Here is a 19,480-nt window from a genome sequence, read left to right as displayed (position 1 = left end):
CAAACTCCAACAGTCCGGGCCAGATCCTGACAGTACCCCCCCACGGGGCGCCTCCTGGCGTCCCCTGAAAAGTCCAACCAGGGTGGGCGGAGGGGGCCTGGACGGAGGGACTGGTCATACAGACTGTGACCACGGGGCAGACTCAGACGGGGCAGACTCAGACGGGGCAGACTCAGACGGGGCAGACTCAGACGGGGCAGACTCAGACGGGGCAGACTCAGACGGGGCAGACTCAGACGGCTTGGGCAGGGAACAAACAGACAAAGACTGGACTGACTCGGGCAGGACGACAGACTCCGACACGACAGACTCCGACACGACAGGGGCAGACTCAGACGGGGCAGACTCAGACGGCTTGGGCAGGGAACAAACAGACAAAGACTGGACTGACTCGGGCAGGACGACAGACTCCGACACGACAGACTCCGACACGACAGACTCCGACACGACAGACTCCGACACGACAGACTCCGACACAGGGGCAGGGTAAGGGACAGGAACAAAGACAGTGACAGGGACGGTGACTAGGATGGTGACTGGGACAGAGACACAGACAGAGACAGAGACGGGCACGGTGACTGGCACAAAGACAGGGACAGACCACTCAGGAGACACAGGAACAGAGAAGGGCTCGGGCAGAGGCTGGGCCAGTGAGTCAGAGGTAGGTGGAGCCGACTCGGGCAGGGGCGGGGCCGGGGAGTCAGAGGGAGGCGGGAACCGACTTGCGCAGAAGTGGGGCTGGACATGCAGGCAGAGGCTGGGCTGCCGGCGCGGCATCGGGCGACTGGGCTGCGGGCACAGGAGCAGCGGGCGTCTCTGGGCTGGGCACAGGAGGAGCGGGCGTCTCTGGGCTGGGCACAGGAGGAGCCGGAGGCGTCTCTGGGCTGGGCACAGGAGGAGCGGGCGTCTCTGGGCTGGGCACAGGAGGAGCGGGCGTCTCTGGGCTGGGCACAGGAGGAGCGGGCGTCTCTGGGCTGGGCACAGGAGGAGCGGGCGTCTCTGGGCTGGGCACAGGAGGAGCGGGCGTCTCTGGGCTGGGCACAGGAGGCATGGTGTCGGATGACTGGGTTGGCCGACGCTTGGCACGTCTCCTCCTGGAGGGAGCCTGAGGGACCTGGATGAGTGCGAGTTCTGGGGGGAACTGGAACTCCTCAGGCTGGGGTTCTGGACCTGAAGCGGCCGGCTGAAAGCGCCGCACGCCCACCCTAAGCCCCTGGCAATGAGCTGGAGGGGCAGGGTCCGGCGGGAGACTAGTAGCCTCACTGGAGGGAGCAAGGAGCGACTGAAGGCTCTTACCCAGACCTGAGAGCTGGTCAGCCAGGGTAGCCATTCCTGGAACCTTCTGTAGCCAAGGCCTTGAGGAAATAGTCCTCTCCATCAAGGTAACGATAGCATGCCGGCGCTCCAAGTCAGTGGACTTCACTAGCTCAGAGTTGAGCCTGCTGAGAGTGTAATCCACTTGACTCAGCTCCTCCATTGGGAAGTCAGAGTTTGCTGGGTCCATTTCTGGTTGGATCGTACGGTCAAGGCTATGCAGGTGGACCCAAGTGCAAGACTCCAACAGGCAGAATTACAGACAAAAAACAATTTATTTTAACACAAACTTAACAATTAGACTTACTTACAAGAACCAGGACTTGGGCTAGACAAGGAGAACCAGAGAGACAATCCGACAAGGAACAGATAAACAGGAGGGTAGAAATACACAGAGCAATTAACAGAGAGACAGAGGACTGGACAAAACCAACGAGACAATAACAGGGAACAGGTGAGGAGGCAGAAATGGAGGGAAAACAAACAAGACAGGAAGCACAGACCAAATAAGGAGATGGGGCGGAGACAAAGACAGATGACAGGCAGGTAACACAAAGCACATGGTGAACAGGCAAAAACAAACACAGGACAATACACAAAATGGCCACCAGGCCACAAACTCCAACAGTCCGGGCCAGATCCTGACAGATACCAGTTCCTACTAGAGAGAATATCTCCTTTCGTAGCACTACCTTAAGAGTTAAGGTTTGCTCAGAAAGAGAGGAAGATAGAATAAGAATTTATTGATGATGTAGGTAGGTATTGATGGTGTAGATTATTTCAATTAACCAAAGTATAGAATAATTGGCTTATTTTCTTACACGTAGTGGCCATATTGGAATCTTACCAGATTATACTTGATGCCTCGTATATTATTGAGGTTGTCATGTGATAAAATGACTGTTCAATCTTTGAAATTGTTCATACTATCATGAATAACAATAGAGATGGTCTATATTTTCACATTTGGTATCCGTCATATTGGATTTCAAAATGGCCAACATCAAGTTTGTTTGGAAATCATGTCAATAGCTTCCTTGACCCTAAAATTGAGTGTTAGAACTTAAAAGACTTTTTTTATCTTGTTTAATTTTGAAGTTGTATCAACAATTCTATTAACTCATTGAATGCCAAGCTGTTTTCGGAAGCTTTGTCCTAGAGTGCCAGCAATCTAGACCATTGTTGATGATGTCTGTACAGCCACAGCATATTCTGTGTTATAGCTATGAACACATACAATGGCTCGTTTATGAGGTGAGACTTTAAGCTCTCAGTGGGTGCAAACCGTGTATTTCTACACGCCTCTGTTCCAGAGAAATCCCAAGCTAAACAGTGGCTAGTTTTCATCAAAATCGCAGTTTTTTTCTAGAAATGGAGATATAACGTCTTTCATGAAATATTAAGTGTTGCCTGTAAACTTTCCGGGAAGTGATCAGTGAGACCTGGCGAGACTGCCACCTAGTGATAGACCCACGAAAATGGCCTGGTTTTGAGATGACGTGCATGCGTCACTGATTCGACCCAAAGCGGCAACCGAGTTATGATAAAATGTCTAGATAAAATGTCCAGATTGTGCGTTTTCATGGGTTTTCGATCGTCATATATTTCATTTCCATTCATCACAGAGTTCCCAAAATCACATATAAGGTGTGTTAGAGTGTCTAGTTTCGTAATTAAAAAAAAAAGCTAAAAACGTAATATTACGTTTTTGGCACTCAACGCATGGGAAGGAAAAACTTAATATTATGTTTTTGGCACTCAATGAGTTAAGAATGGTAGCCATATTTGAATTCAAGATGGCGGCCACTAGGGGGTGCTATGTGTTGGGGTCCATTTAAATTTTTGATCACTAAGGGTAGTAGTATAACTGTGCCAAGTTTCATGCTTTTTGCAAAAACTGAACGATTCCGGTGCTTAGCCGCTGTTGTCATGTTTCCAAGTCATGTCACAAGTATTTAATGTTGTTTCAGCTTGTGTGTTTGTGTGTGTGTGTGTTGAAAGAGCTGGCTCTTCCCAGGTCTTGTTTTAGGTCTGAAAATGCTCCACAGCCTCTTCAGCTCATGTGTCATTCTCACACATTAGTATCAGTCATGTTTGAGGAGGTTGAACTGAAGAAACAAACGTGTGGAGACACAGACAGAGAAAAGAAAGCTTGTCCTCTCTGAGGTGTAAGGCAAATCATGTGTGAGAAGGGAGCCCTGCGCCTGGCCGTCTCCTGTCTCCCCCTGCCTCGGTGTGTAATGATGGGGCAAGGCTGGCACAGCTGCTCCCCCGTCATTAACAAGACCTGGATTTATGAGCAGGAATTCCCCCAACAATTCTCCCTTTTCTAGATGCGAATGAACACCAAGTAAATCTAATGGGTAAAGTAGTGCTGTACATGATGCAGTGTGTGGTGTGTTATGGCAAGGCTTCTCTATCTGTGTATTTACAATGTTCAATGTCAGAATCACCAGTTTGCATTTACAGCACACATTTAATTATGGGATTTAAAATCTGTTCCATGGGGTATCTGCTCTTCAACAAAACCCCACAATACTAAGAAATTGTTTCAAAAAGGGATCTAGTTGGAAATAAGTTTAATCACTAATCACGTTGACTCCAACCCTCCGTCATGACACTAAAGGTAGAAGGGCCCTGGAATTTTATTAGGGAATAAACTGGGAATGTTTAAAGGGATGCCTTGAAGGAGAAGATCATCATGAGGTTTTACAGGACAAAAGTCCAAAAGGCCATTAGACTAAAACCTTACACTCCAATAATTACAGACAGCAAACCGAAAAGTCAGCAGGACAAAATAGAGCCCTTTGACCTTTATCGTGGGGGAGGAGTGGGGCCATCACAAGCTAGACAGGCTCAGGTGATTTGCCATTTGGACATGTACAGAAAATAAAGAAAAAAGGGAGGACAAGTAAAGGAGGATAGCTGGCAGGAGTAGGGGAGGGGAAAGTTCAGATATCACTGTGTTTCAATCACTGTGGGAGGTGAAATAAAAGTGTTTCTGTTGTTTTCACAGTAAGTGTGAAAGAATACTAGTTGCTTATTATAATTGGTACACATCATATTACATACATATTATTATTTATATTTAAAGGAACCAATTACAATTATTTTTTCATTTTCTATCCACCACATTAAATCACGTTTCAAAAACAAATGGACAACATTTCTTTTTTCAAAAGAGGAAAGAATAACAACTGTTTTTCATGCTCATCTAGTAGGTACATTTCTCCTGTTCTTTAAACAAAAGGCTAAACAAAGAGCATAAGGGTTTATTAATGGGGTTAATAATTATTATATTAATTAATTATTTTAGGGTGAGCTTTTTGTTCTCCTATTGTGTGTCTAAATTTGTCAAACACACTACCAACAGTCTTAAATGTGCAGATTTACAATCTCAATAAAACAAACCAGTACCTTAGAATCTGTCTGGAAAGTTTTGATATGACAACCACTGACGATTTGGAAAAACAATCTTACCTGTGGAGTGTAGCTGATTTCACATGGATCATACGTAATCATATGCATTCTCATCTCAGCTTGTCTTATGTGTGTGAATTATTGCCCTTACAGAGACAGAACAGTGGTAAATAATCCATGGTATATTTACAGAGAGATATATTCTAATTGTAAAGTCATCATTAGAATTAAATTAAATTAAATTAAAATATTAGGCTGTTGTTTTTGTGTTAAATGTGTTTAAATGTTGCTATTCATTGCATTTGAAATATTATCTGAACTTTTGGGTGAGTTTTGGAAAAGACAATGGAAGTGAAAATGAATCATGCTGTAATATATTTACACGATAAATGTGTAATTTTAAATTAAATCAAATCTTTTTATTGTGTTTTCATTTAAATTCACACACATATAAATATATATTTGAATAGCAACACATGCTTCATCTATTGTAGTGGGTGTTTAGGCAGTACTTCTTGGAGATATTTCAGGTACTGGGGTTCCTGTTTGCATCTTAAGTGCATATTGACCTATCCCCCCGCAGGCCTGAGCTGTAATCGTACTGCCTCCCAAACAGGGTGTGCATATTAAAACTTTTGCCAGGCCGTTCTGGCCCCTACACTTCTCCCCAGTTCAAATCCCGGTGCCATGGTCACATAAATCACCGTCTGTGAGCAGAATATTTCATCACGCTGCGGCATTCCTCGGCTGCAGGGAGAAAATCAAAAGGGCACACGCTCTGACAAATGCCCCACACGGCCAAAAAGCAGCGGGTCCCGGGGCCCGTCAGGCCACCCGACTGCACTCTGTCATGTGTAATGGGAGGACCTGACACGGACCCCGGGGCCAGCGGCACACACAACTCACGATCTGTGCCCATGCCATCTGAGTACAAACTGGTTAAGTCTCATGCTGTGGTGCCAAAGATAAATGTACAAACTGTGACTGTTGCTCTGTACACCTGTGTTTAGAACTGTATTCAAGAATTTATTCCTAAATCCCTCTATAGGCCAAGATCATGCCTAAATCCTAAAGGAATAATCGTAAATCCTAAAAACTTTTGTCCAAAAACAAATTGTTTTTGTAATTTCAAATGGCATACCTAAAGGCCAGGGTCACATATCATTACATGGGAAGCGTGTTGCAGTGCAGACCAACTCAATGTTAAATTATGTCAATTTCAGGTAATTTCCTTTTGTTCAATGTCTTTCCAGTAGGCTGACAGTTATCATTTGTATACAGATCTCAAGACAATATCTCTGAGGAAGCTATGAACTGATAACCTGCAGTAGTCTAAGGGTGTTCCCTGATTAAACTGCTGAGCAGGAGAGCAGTTCTCATTGAGTTAACAACCCCTTCAAAACCACTAAGCCCATGTGAGTAGGCTACTATTATTGTCCAGCAGTAAATATTATTTAGAAGTAGCTTAGACTTTTAAATAATAATATAAATAGGCTAATATTTTAGTGCTGCACAAGAGTGGTAGCTAGACTGCTATTAGAGTTTTTATGTTAGTTTAAAATCACTTGCTCAGGCTATGTGTTAGCCTACTATATAGATCTTATCTTAACTTTCCAACCAAATTAAACAAAAATATCCTAATAATCATTCTATAGGCTTCTTCTAATCGCATGGTGCACTGGTCATTATTCACTGAGTAGCATACACACAGGTTACTGAAGACTTGATTCGGATAATGAATCATGCTTCAAGGCTTTACGTTAGTAGCCTAAGTTTAGTTATAAATGTCATTCAAATCAAACTTTCAAAATCAAAATACCTTCAAATCAAAATTGAAGGTAGGCCTACCAGCTGTTGAATATAGGCTAACCTACTAACTTCCTCCGGACTTGGAGGGATCATCCGTTGCCACCGGGTGTCGGATAACATTTTTTTTTTCTTTCTTTGAGGCTTACGTAACACCACGGGAACCTCATAAGTAATCGGCATGAGGCCGGATTTCGCATTTTGTTCAGTGCACAGGAAATTCCCTCGCGGTTTCCTCAATATTGCCTTGTGGGGGAAACAATTAGATCTATTCTTTTTATTAAGCCGTGGCCCATTTGTCCCAAAGAGCAGTTCCATGCATCATTTTAATCAAAGACTATTTTGTTTCAATTAAATGGTAGCCTTCGTTTCGATAAAATGTAGACCTATTTGGATCTAAAATTCATTTAGACCTAGTCTTTTTACCAAGCTATTGTCAGTCCTTGCATAAGCAATATTGTAGCGTAGCCTATTGGCCTAGTCTACATTTTAGATTTCTACCAGGCACGTTTTGCACGCAAAGGGTTATCAGTCCGTTAAGACTGAGACGGATCAAGACTTGTGAATAAATTACTAGCCTACTAATATATATATATTTCAGAATCTTTTTTTAAAATCCTGTAGATAGACTGACCATTAGTTTCAACAGCTCCTTGCACATTTCCCCCCAACTTTTTAAAACGTTTGAAACAGACCCAAGGGCGTCCTCTTCAGGAAATAAATGGTAAACAAGTTCACAATCAATTCGTGCAATGTTGATTGTTACATTCATTTTGTATTTCAAAACGCTTTAGTTGTAGGCTAATATCCCTTTCCCGGAGATCTAGAAGTGTAGTGTGAGGAAGTCCCAGAAGGCCTAGTCCCATTCTTTTCTTCAGCACATCGGTTGTGGTTATTTCATAGCAACGTGTTGCGGAGCCTGAAGGTGAGAAGTTGGCCCTCTCTAGTCCTCTAGAGGGCACGAGTGTAACGACATTAATTACAATCCGTGTTGTGTTGTAGGCTATTTTTTTTGTCACATGCCCTAAAACTTGAGGTCTATCTTGAGTTTGAGGGTCTATATTTTGTAGGAGCCCATGTTCAGCAGAGAGATATCCTTGAAGCCGAGGTAAAAATCATGATGGCTTAACTCTTCTCTTCTCTGGTGTTGTCAGTTGTTTGGGGTATGTTCATGTATGGTTTTATTGCTAATTACTTTGGGCCATTGATAGCATACAGCATCAAGATTTGAGGGAGATCACTGTAGATTTTTTTTTGTGATGTTGACCTGTCCTTTAAGTATCAGAGTGGATGCATGGACTGGTCATGATTCTGTTCAAGTAGGCTATTTTGATCTATGACTACCACTATCACTTAACATTGTCTTGAGACATTTGAGAAACAGCACACTGCCAATAGTGACAAGAGAAATATGTAATAGAAGAAAAAGCTCACTGGGTAAACCCAAGTCCAACATAGGGACCCATTTAAAGGCATTGTAATAATCATTTCAAGAAGGCGGGGAAATGCACAGGAAAGAGTAAAAGGAAAAAGGAAAAGTAGGCCTACAAGAAATATAGACGCTCATTCGTTTACTACCCGAGTCTTCCAACATAAATGCATCTGTAAGCAAGCTGGAAAATGATGCCATCCATCAGATGATGAGTAAAACAGCATTTAAAAAAGTTAATTTAATCAAAAATCAATCAGGGCCATAATCATTTCATTATGGGTAAATGAAATGATGTAAAAAATGGTTCAGAATAATGGATTACATAGTTCGATTGTACTGCATGCTGAGAGGATGATTTGGCTATTGTGAAGGTCTTTGGCAGACTAAACATTTAGCAGAGATAATACATGTTGAGCAAGCACCTGTGTGCAAATGAAAGGGTTTGAGTGAAGGCCATCTTCAAAAATACATTTCACTGTGCATATCACCCAACGCAACACCCAAGCTCCATTATGGTGTTGTTTCATGTGTGTGTTTGCTTTGTTTGGTGTGTGCACCTCGCAAAAAGGCCTCTGGTAGTAAGCATAGATTAGCAAGACACTTGAGACGAGGAGATTTAGACCAGCTTTAATTGCTAATCAATATCCTCTGTTAATTGATTGATTTGTTAATTATTTAACCAATAGGACAGTCCCTACAACGTTCTGATACTGATATTCTGAGAGACAATAGACTCTACGTTTTTATAGATATCTATCTATCTATCTATCTATCTATCTATCTATCTATCTATTATATATGTTATGTATATATGTTATGTATAAAAAAGGTACATGTACATGTAAGATGCAGGTCACTTTCAGCATTGATGAGACAGAAGTATATGAGTAGGTATGTGTGCATGTAAGAGAGGAATGAAGAGCTAAGATACAGATGCAGTTAAATGGCTGATATGGTTGCTGATCAGTGTTAGACTTCAGGAAGCTGTCTGTCTTGGAGGTGCTAGGCTACAGTTGTCTGTTCTCTGCTCCAGCAGGCGTTGTTCATCACTGTCACATTTAGCCCTCAAGACAACTCTGCTGAATAATGCACAGATATGGTCTTTTGAGAAGCTGTGCTAGACAAACGGCTCTAACAGTCCTGCAAAAGGCAGAACACTTCTGTTTTGTTTGTAAAATAGTAGCCTACTGCTGATGCGTGTTTGAGGAAAATAACAAGATCTCATAATTTCAGCATAATTGTGATCTGAAATCTGAAAATAAAGTTAAGTATACAGAAGTACAGATTCCATCAAAATGTCTATCATGTTTCACCATCACCATGAACGGTCATCTTAACAAAATAAGGTCAAACATTAACTATGTCAGTTTAGATGACAGTGTGCTTAAATGAATGAACACTCAATGCTTTGACAACGAAGCTGTAAAACCGTTATCAATCACCAAACCTAATGCAGATACAGGAGAACATATTTCAGTCAAACACCTGAGAATGGTGCCTTCAATCATCCTTCAGTAAGGCAAGGATAAATCCAATATGGCTTTGATTAATTAACACAGATCAAGGTTTCTTTTAGACAACATTTCCCTGATCAATACCTCTTTGGCTCTCTGCAGAATATTGATCTAATTTAGCCTTGTTCACCCCTAACTGACTCTGGCAGGAATAATTGTCAGATCCTATTAAAGAAACTAGGAAAATATTTTAATATCATACCAATGAGAGCGATACTATCATCACATTCATCAACCCTTGTGGATCAAAGCACATCTTCAACTCTTTGAAGCATTGATCTCTGTAGGCTTGTATGGAAGTTTGTGCAGTGTGAACATTGCCTTTCATCATCACATTGATTGAAGATGATTTTTAGTTTACCACATCCCAGAACATTGTTACTGTAAGGCCATCTCTGTAGTTAAACTGTATTTTGTACCAATTGGCATATGGGAGAGAGAGATAGAGAGAGTGATTATACACCATCATGGCGTATGTGGGTGGTGGTTGATGTGGTTTATATCGCCACCGGATGAGAGCACATAGGACCTTGTAATCACCAGTGACCTGCTGGCTCCAGGTCAGAACCCTGGGGCATGCAGTCAAGGCAGAGGATGGGTGGGGCATTGCTTATTGTCTGACTGCTTGAGAAATGAAGGGCATATGTAAATAGGCTGTGCAAAGGCAGTTGATTAATATTGACTTCAGACCACCATGACGCACAGGGGTTAAGACTACAGATGGCCGCCATCCCCCCTGGCTGCTCCTCTCCTCTTGTGCTGCAGGTGAGGTCCTGTGGAGCTTGAGCTGATTGAAATCTGATTGACAGGGGAGCTTGATGAAAAATGTACCACCATTCTGTAAAATGTTCAGGGCCTAAAGCATAGCACATGTAACATGAAGTCACATACTCTATTTCTGCCTGTGCTTGCAGGAGATTTTGTAAATGTGTGTATTGTACATACATGATGCCCGGTTCAATTTGCTGCCCATTGATTTTGGGTGAACTAAGAGCCAGGTGAGGCCCCACATTTCCATCTAATCCTCTTTCATTTGAATGTTTTCTGCAGGATCACCTCTCTTTTTTCCAATCTCCCTTTAACCTCCCTCTCTGCCATGTTTCTGTGTTTTCTGTGCTTTTCTATGTTTGCCTGTTTTTTTTCTTTTCTTTTTGTTCTCAATGAATTTTGATTTTGAATTAAGGAATACCATTTTCTTATTTATTAGGACTGGAGGGTGAACATGATAAATGTTGTATATGATTTGACATTGGAGCCAACAAGAAGGAAGTACTTACACTTTTAATGAGTGTTTCGGCGTTAGAGTGGTGTTACAGCAAAGAGCTCTGCTGTAGATTTCTCATAATTAGTTCCCCCCTAAAGTTGTGACTAATGGCCAATCACATGCACACTGACTACAGTGACAGAACACTCTCTCTCTCTCTCTCTCTCTCTCTCTCTCTCTCTCTTTCTCTCTTTCTCTCTGTGTTATTGTTGTCTTTGCACAGTGGAACGATCAGTAAGCAGGATCATTTTTGCTAATGACACACTGGTGATTAATAAGCTCAGACTGACCCTCTGAGGAACCACAGCTGCTTAGTACCAAGAAGGGGGAACGCTTGGCTGCGTACATTGTGTGTGTTTGTGAGACTGTGTGTGTGTTTGTGTCTTTGTGTTTCCATGTCTGTATATGAATGTGTGTGTGTGTGTGTGTGTGTGTGTGTGTGTGTTTGTCCATAGGTAGTCATAGTTATGTGGTCTGTGTACTTGTGTCTGTTGGACAAATTCTCAAACTGATGCCTCCGACTTTCTCTAGAGATCACTGTCTAAGATATGCTCAGGTCTTTAAGTGGAAAATCCAGTTCCAGTTGTATGTTGCAGGTAATTACTGACCACTAAAGATCTTTGATGAAGTAGAAGTAAGAGAGTCCCAGTTGAAGCTTATAACTATATCTCCACCTGAGCAGAGAGCAGTGGTACAGAGAAGAAAAATGTACTTAGAGAGGCCTGCCTCATAAGTGCCATGTCACGTTCCTCAGAACATCTTTCTTACCCAGGCCAGGGCCTCGAAGCCTCATCAGTCCTACACCCAGTACCTACATTTCAGATTGAGTAAGTCCCAGGCACCTCAGTGAGGTAGCATAACTTGGAGATGAATTCAGAATTTATGAAGATAATATTTCAGAGCCCATCGGCTGGGTGATGTTAAAGTATACTCAATCCCTACCACCAACCATCTTCAACAGGTACACACACATACACACACGCACATGCGCACACACACACACACACACACTCTCACACACACATACACACAAACTCACAGCCCTGGGCTTATGTTTACTGCCTGCTGTCTAGGAATCCATCAGTCTTCTCTAGGCTTATGCCCAGACTAATGTCAGCCAAGCAGGTGAAAAATACTGGTGCAATGATGACCCACAGAGCTTATCTTGCAGCGATTGCAGCCTACAGTCGTAAAGAGGTGATCTGTACTGTGGCTCCAAAACATGCAGGCTCACACAGCGGTCACCTGAAACCTCAGAGCATGCACACATATATACTTATAAGTAGATTCATGAAAAGATCATAAAGGGCCAGACATGGATGTGCCATGGGATGTCCTTAGCTGTCCTTAGGCACTTGAGCTGCTAATTGTACAACCGTGATATGACTCATAATGGGAGCTGTGAAGCAGGTGTGTGATTCAGTGCTGAAAATAAATTTGACCTCAGCCTTTTATACAAATATGCAAATGCAATATATAAATAAGTCTTACACAGGTTGTGCGAGCAAAGAAAAAAATGTTTTGTCAAAATTGTGCTTGTCAATAGGCACCTGCACAGTCTTTATTTAGTTGTTTGTTTGTTTTATTTAGCTGGCCTCTATTGACCCTTTCATCTGTTCCTAAGTTCCTGTTTCCTTTCAAAAATGTTCAAAACCAGCATACTGATGAAAATGAAATCAGACTTTAGTGTAATGCTCCACCAAAATGTTGAGTTTAAAAGTTGTTTTTGACATTTTGTTACCATTAGCTCTGTTGTTTTCTGTGCCACCGGAAATGCCTTAGGAACGCACCTGTTTGTTTATGCCGTTGAAAGGGTCTATAACACTTGTATTGTTTTGTTACTTCAGAGAGCTCTTTTAACCCACGTCACACCTCTTTTGGCTGTTACTGTCAATGTAAGTAAGAAGGTTACACAAAAAAATATTTAATGTATAGTTTAAAAGGAACAAACCAATACCTTCCATGCTGATATTTGTGATTTGCTTATGTTCTAGCATCTCTGAATTAACATTACCAATATTTAGCACAAGCAAGCATTTGCTGCACCAGGGTGCATGACTAGAGCGTCGGGCCTTCATGACAAGGTCAACCTGTCACCTGTCGGATCACCTGAGCCTGATTAATGTCAGTCTCATCAACTGTTGGGCCTTGACCCTGTCCTTCAGCTCGGCTGATGAGACTGCACAGCTAAGGCTGGCTAGCACTAACACTTACATGCTGCTTGCTAAACGGATGAGCGTCTCATCAGGAACATCTTAAAGGTGCAGTCTGTAATTCTGGTGACAGGTTGTTGATATTTTAGCTCAGAACAAACTGCATCCCTTTCTTCTGTGCTCCTGAGGCATCGTGTTGATTGGCTGGAATTGTTTATGGCTCGTTTCTTTGTTTGTTTCTCATATAGCCTACAGAGTCAGGGGGTAATCAAATTGCATGGTTTAGTGACTAACACAGATAAATTAACTCAAAGTAAGATAAACCTCCTAATAGAGGAGGGCTGTGGCTTCATTGTCTTAGCAAAGGCCGGAAATCAAAGGGTTCTTCTTATATTGGCGGGTTTACTCCTTCCTCGCGTTATCGAGGTTAGTCACTAAACCATGTACTTGGACTGCCTGACTGAAATAGAGAATGGTTCTTAGAATTTGATTAAATTCTTTAGTTTCGATTGAGGCTGTATACACATGCAGAAAGAAGTAGCATGATATACATTTTAAAGGAATTAATGCCCCTTTTGTGACTGAAGAAAAAATACCTAATTAAACATCCATGTCAGAACAGCAGAATGTTTTTATTTAAAAAATAAAACAACATAAAGAGCCAAAATGATTTTGTCCTGTCCATGAGTACACATTCTATGTCCCCCTCCCTTTTTGCGTGTGGTGTGAGTTTGTGTGCTTCACATTCATAGCAGCACATGCTACAGCTGTCACAGGATTACAATATTTCAGACACTGACTGCTTGCTTTATGGTCCTTCTCACAAGGACATACAGTGCAGTATATCACTTTCTTTTCTGGAAAGCACTCGTGTGGTTTTGTCATCTTTTCAAAGGCCATCCAAGGACAGTTGGACAGCTCTGAAACTTGCATATTATTTCACAATGGTTGACATTGTTTCAGTTTAACAAAACAATATAGTGGTTTTGCACATATGTAGATATATATATATACATACACGCACAAATGTATACTTGTCTTATAGACAGAATTTGATAGGAAAAAGGAAAAGGTAAAAAGGAAAAAGGTTTCAAGCATATATGCTAAAGCCACTGATATTTGTGATAGAAAATGTCTTTTGTGGCCTCCTCAAACAAGAATGTTAGCATATAATAATAATGGCAATTATGCATTTGGAGTTAGAATATGTAAAACATGTTTAAGCGAGAAGATCGTTGTATTGTGAGCACAATTCTTGAATTGTTTTGTTTTCATTCACCAAGTTAGCATATTCAATATTTGGTCCACAAAATGAAAGATATTGAATTTAGTCTCAAATTTTTACTAATGAAAACTTGTTTAATGTGAAGACTTGATTCTCTGTAGAGAAAATACAAAATTTGCCTTGAAAAGGCAGTGCATTCCATTGTACCAGTTAATTTCAATCACTCCCCTACCACAAACAGCACCTATTCAATTGGCCATTCTTTTTATTATTTTAGCAAAGTTCATGTACAATATATAGGATATGGCCTACTACTGTAGTTTTCCATATTGTGCATGGCTGTCAGTCTGTTTGCTGTGTTTGCTTTACGTTGTATTCTGTACGGTGATCTACAGGCTTGTTTGTATGTCTGCTGTGTTCTGTGTTTGCACACATGGTCTGGACAGCAGCCTATGCCCCTCGTTGTTTAGCTATTGAGGCCTGCGGATGAGAAAGCTCCCTGCCAAGGAAAGGGTGACCAGCACCAACCAGATGATACCTCTGGCGAGCTGCCTAAGAGAGAGGGGGCACACGGGGAGAGAGCAGGCTGGACGTGTTGGACAGGAAGCAAAGCTGAGAGGGCTGCCTCACTGCTCCGAGCAGCGTTGGACTGTGCCCCTGCCGCGCCACTCAGCGAGCGCCTGCTGCAGGCTAGATGTGTGATTGGTCCATTAGCGAGAAGCACTCTTTGGAGGGGACTGAGGGCAGATATGTTTGGCTGTCATGGAGAGGCCGAGATGGAGTGCCGCTGGCATGCACCTCACTGACAGCATTTGGCCTGCATCAGAGCGTCAGGCTCCGATAGCCACTGCAGGGGAGAGAGGTGTCTGGCCTGTGCCTGGGATGGACAGAGAGTGAGGGAGAGGAGGCCGAGGAGCATTTGGCTGCCTGTGAGATGCAGCAGAGAAATGTGTAGAGCCTGCGAGTGAGAAATGCAGAGACGTGAGGGGAGAGAGGCATTTGGCTGGCACCGGGACCCAAGGAAGAAGTGTGGTCGGCCTGCTGGACATGGGAACAGATAGGGAGGAAGGAAAAGGCCACAGCTAATGCACCACTGAACAGGTTAGGAGAGCTCCGTGGCTACTGTCCAGATAGAGCAGCAGTCACTGGGGATACAAAGGCCAGCCTTAAAATGTACCTGTGACACACACACCCCAAATCATATCAATTGCTGAATTCATAATTCGTTCAAAGTATGTTATTATGGTGATTATTTGTTATTTGTTAGTATCAGAGGCGGACAGAGTACACAGCTTCATTACTTGAGTAAAAGTACAGATACCCTTTGCTAAATTTTACTCAAGTAAAAGTACAACAGTCAGATGTCTACTTAAGTAAAAGTACTGAAGTACTTGTTTTTAAAAGTACTTGAGTATCAAGAGTACAAGAGTAGCCTACATTTTCTAAATATTGCATTACTACTGCCACAGTGCTTACATTTATGTACAGAAACGTCCTACATGGAGTTATGAAAATGTTTAATGTTAATACCTTGGAGAATGTAAAATGAATTGGAAGTAAAATCAAGTCATTTTCATCTTTTTTTTATGCATTATGAAGTATGCAAGTGACTTTCCTTTTGCTTTCATGCAGTCATTAAAAGTCGTATTTCATTCCACTGCTTGTGGTCCATCAGAATATCCAAAGTCTTTAGCCTTCATGATGAGGATTTAAACAAATCATATTTTTACTTGTTCTACTCTGAACATTGGACTTCTGTATTCAAGGAAATAAACCAGATTAAAATGGGACAGCTTGGCTTTTAAACATATCAAGATAAATTATTTGTCTTTATACCATTGACCTGGAAGCAATAGTGTTTAGACTAATAAATCAGACCGTCTATATTTAATCATTAGCTTACCTCCAAGCCTCAACAGCTGTTGGAAATTAAAAACGCTTCACCCCAGACTGAGTGATATTACAGGCAATCCATAATGCATTAGGAAGAAATTATAGTGATTTTTAACTGTCTGAGAATTTATTATGCGACATGTTCGCGATCCGCTGCCCTGCTGCGGCAATGTCAAGCAAGATTTATTGTTGACCAGGCATCTCAGTGGTATTATTGAAAGACTAAATGAATGCTAAATTGATGCAGCATGAAAATGCAACCAAACTTTCAAAGCCAGTTTATGTGAATTGTGGTTGTATACTTCATTGCTTATGTTTCTCTGGGTTCTGAAATGTTGGGGGTGGGAAAAGTCCTATAATCATTAAGCTCCCAACTGTCCAAGTCCTGCTGACTTACCCATCAAAGCGAGGAGCCACAGTATTTTTTACATTTTTATATTAACTATATTGCATGAATTGGATTCACATACTATAAACCTATTATCACATATAAAATACCTTGAAATATATCTTTCTTGAACGCATACACATGGTGAAAATACAAACACTGCATAGTTAATTCTGTTCTAGCAATCATATCAAATTTTAAACGAACTTCACTATGAATGGGAAATGAATAGTGATGTATCTTTTTCAAATAAGCTTGGGATAAGTCTGGGATAAATATTGTACTTTAAATTCTGCCCACCACTAAATCGAGAGAGCATTTCACTCAAGAGAGAATTGGTACATGTTCTGGATTTGTGTCAATATATGCCTCTATATATGGCATGTATTATATTTTGTCCCATATTTGATACATGAGTGGTTATCTAGAGACTTGTGGGATTGCACGTCACCCCTGTTTGTGAATGTTATAAAGATTAGGCTCATGGTACACTTTCACTTTTGCATTGGAGACCAGCAAACACATGACTGAGTGCAATATGATTGCTTGCTTTTGGTATTTGAGATGAATTTGTCGAGCGTGTGCTGAATCCAGGGGGCAGGTGTATTGATCTTGCCCTCAGAGCGGGTGATAGATGTGGGCCAGGGTATTTATATTCCAAATGTGTATTGCATGTTGAGCACCCCAGCAGGGGGGTACCAGCCTGCGCTGCAGAATAGGATAGAGCCTGTTTAGCAGGAGCAAACCTGAATGCCTGGACCAGGATGCTCTTGTCACACGCACCTGTATATGAAAATAAGCACAAATTTGTTTTAACATGTCGTGCCTGCTTATGGAGCATTAGGTTTTGTCTTTTACTTCCCGCAGTATCAGTCCAAGTATAACCAGCCATGTTTGTAGGTCCTGATTCTAATTTTTGACACTGCAGATCTTTCCACCCTGTCAAATGACTATTGCATTTAAGCCTCTAAACCTCTTGCCATTAAATACTACAACTGACATTTTTTAAAATATTAAGAGCATCTATATAGCCCTGCTCCACCTAGATTGCTAGTAATCTACGTTTGTTGGACGAATTGAAAGTGTGTACCTTAGCAGACTACTTTAACAACTATACCCTCTGTCCAGTTATGTTAGGGAGGTTATTAAAGTAGTTCTTCTGTGGATCTAAACAAATATTAGTCTGTTTATGCAATGTAGCCTACTAAATCAAATCCCTGGGCCTTTTCATGTGTTGCTGTACTTTTACAAAATGTCTAGTATGGTTTTGAGCCTTGGCTACAAAGCAAATGAGTTTGTTGATGGATTGAAAAGAAAAATATCTGTGGTATAGAGCTACAGAAATGTTGATGCCTTATATAAGTCTACTTCTTAAACAAAAGTTATACACTTGAAACATGCTTGATCAGAATTCTGCCCTGTGGAGTTATAACTTTAGAGAGTCCAGATCTACTTCAGTCAACACAATAATAATGTGAAGAAATTCGGAAGGTGGAGACTGCTTTGCAGTCCTTAATATAGAATATCTAGATGAGGCAAGAGGAGCATACCTAAACCCACTCACATACAGTACTCTTAATATAGAATATCTAGATGAGACAAGAGGAGCATCTAAGCCCACTCAAATACAGTACCCTTAATATCTGAGACAAGATGAGCATACCTAAGCCCACTCACATACAGTACTCTTAATATCTGAGACAAGATGAGCACACCTAAACCCACTCACATACAGTACTCTTAATATCTGAGACAAGATTAGCATACCTAAGCCCACTCACATACAGTACGCTTCGAGGGACCCCTGAGCAGCTCTAGTATGGTTATACAGGCAGGAGAACCAGCCATACATTTGTGTGAGGCAGCTCATCCTGATATCTTTGTGTAGGTGATGTGTGTGTGTGTTGACCCGTGCTATGTTTTGTGTTCAATTTGATTGTAAGCTTATTGGTGGTGTGCGACCCTCCAGCTCGCTCCAGTCTGTGATTAATACGTAGGACACTCTTGGCTATGATGGATATGCTAGCCCTGCACAGCTGAAGTTCATTAATAATTGGAATGTTGCAGAGTGTGAAGCAATGAATACTAATTATTCCTTTCATGTCTGACACCAGACCATGAGCCAATCCATCAGCTGGGACTTTAATTTGGTGGAGTAATGGTTCTATCAATAGTACATTAATTCCGTCTTGTGAGGATATAGAGTTGAACCAGACCCCAGACCATGAGGAACCTTTGCTGTAAAATTGGGGCAATGGCTTACAACACCAGGGTAATTAGGGAGAAATTAAAAGCCACCGGGTCCATCCATGCCAGCCTAATTGAATTGAAATGCACATGCAGATAAATATTGGCTTGTGGGAATAGAAGTCTCAGCGCTTTGAGGAGCTTTTTGCACATGGGTACAGATAGAAATTATGTGTATATTTGTGTTAATTAAAATTAACCATAGACTAACTGGTCACATGGCTCTGGATTGGAGGAATAATTAAATCAATGTGGAACAGCGTATAGATTCCACAAAACCCTGCCTGTGTATCAATTATTTTTTTGATGTTGATTTTGTCAATGAGTTGCTGACTGTCATTTTCAGAATCCATTTTATAAAGCGTACATTAAAGGGACACCAGGCAAGCCTGATGCTTTTTCTCTATGAAACTCCCCCTCGCTCGGTCTGAAGCTCTTTTCCATTTCTTTGCATCTTCCGTCAAGGGTTTTCGCTGCTTCTTCGCCGGCTCTGCCATTATACACACGTTTGCAACAATTTTGCTTGAAATAGATTTAATTTAATTGTCTATTTTTTCATATAAAATAAAACATTCACAATTCCATACAAAATGTGAAGAATCAATTAAAAAAGCAACAAAATGGTTACTTGCATTGCATTCATAATCCTTTAAATTAATGTTTATTAATGCACTTTGCACTTGCATACAGAGGCCACAGAGGTCTCTTCATGCCCGAAGGGCCATCTGTGGGCAGAGTCTCCCCCTCATCTGTCAAAAAGAAATGCTGCGCTTTATTTTTATCAGGCTCTGGTCACTAATTGTTGATGGTGAAAGATTAGGCCT

The 19,480-nt window shown here is 41.6% G+C and overlaps 1 protein-coding gene across 1 annotated transcript; it reads left to right on the top strand.

The window, feature by feature from the left end:
* The first annotated feature begins 529 nt into the window (after positions 1 to 529).
* Positions 530 to 1,180, top strand: LOC125306535 (acanthoscurrin-2-like). Its single transcript, XM_048261951.1, has 2 exons — positions 530 to 650; positions 685 to 1,180. The coding sequence occupies exons 1-2, from the start codon at positions 530 to 532 to the stop codon at positions 1,107 to 1,109; spliced, it is 546 nt and encodes a 181-aa protein (XP_048117908.1). The 3' UTR covers positions 1,110 to 1,180.
* The last annotated feature ends 18,300 nt before the right edge of the window (positions 1,181 to 19,480 follow it).

The sequence above is a fragment of the Alosa alosa genome, chromosome 13 (assembly GCF_017589495.1).
Source record: "Alosa alosa isolate M-15738 ecotype Scorff River chromosome 13, AALO_Geno_1.1, whole genome shotgun sequence".
Lineage (NCBI taxonomy): Eukaryota > Metazoa > Chordata > Actinopteri > Clupeiformes > Clupeidae > Alosa > Alosa alosa.
This window is presented reverse-complemented; position numbering and strand designations above follow the sequence as displayed.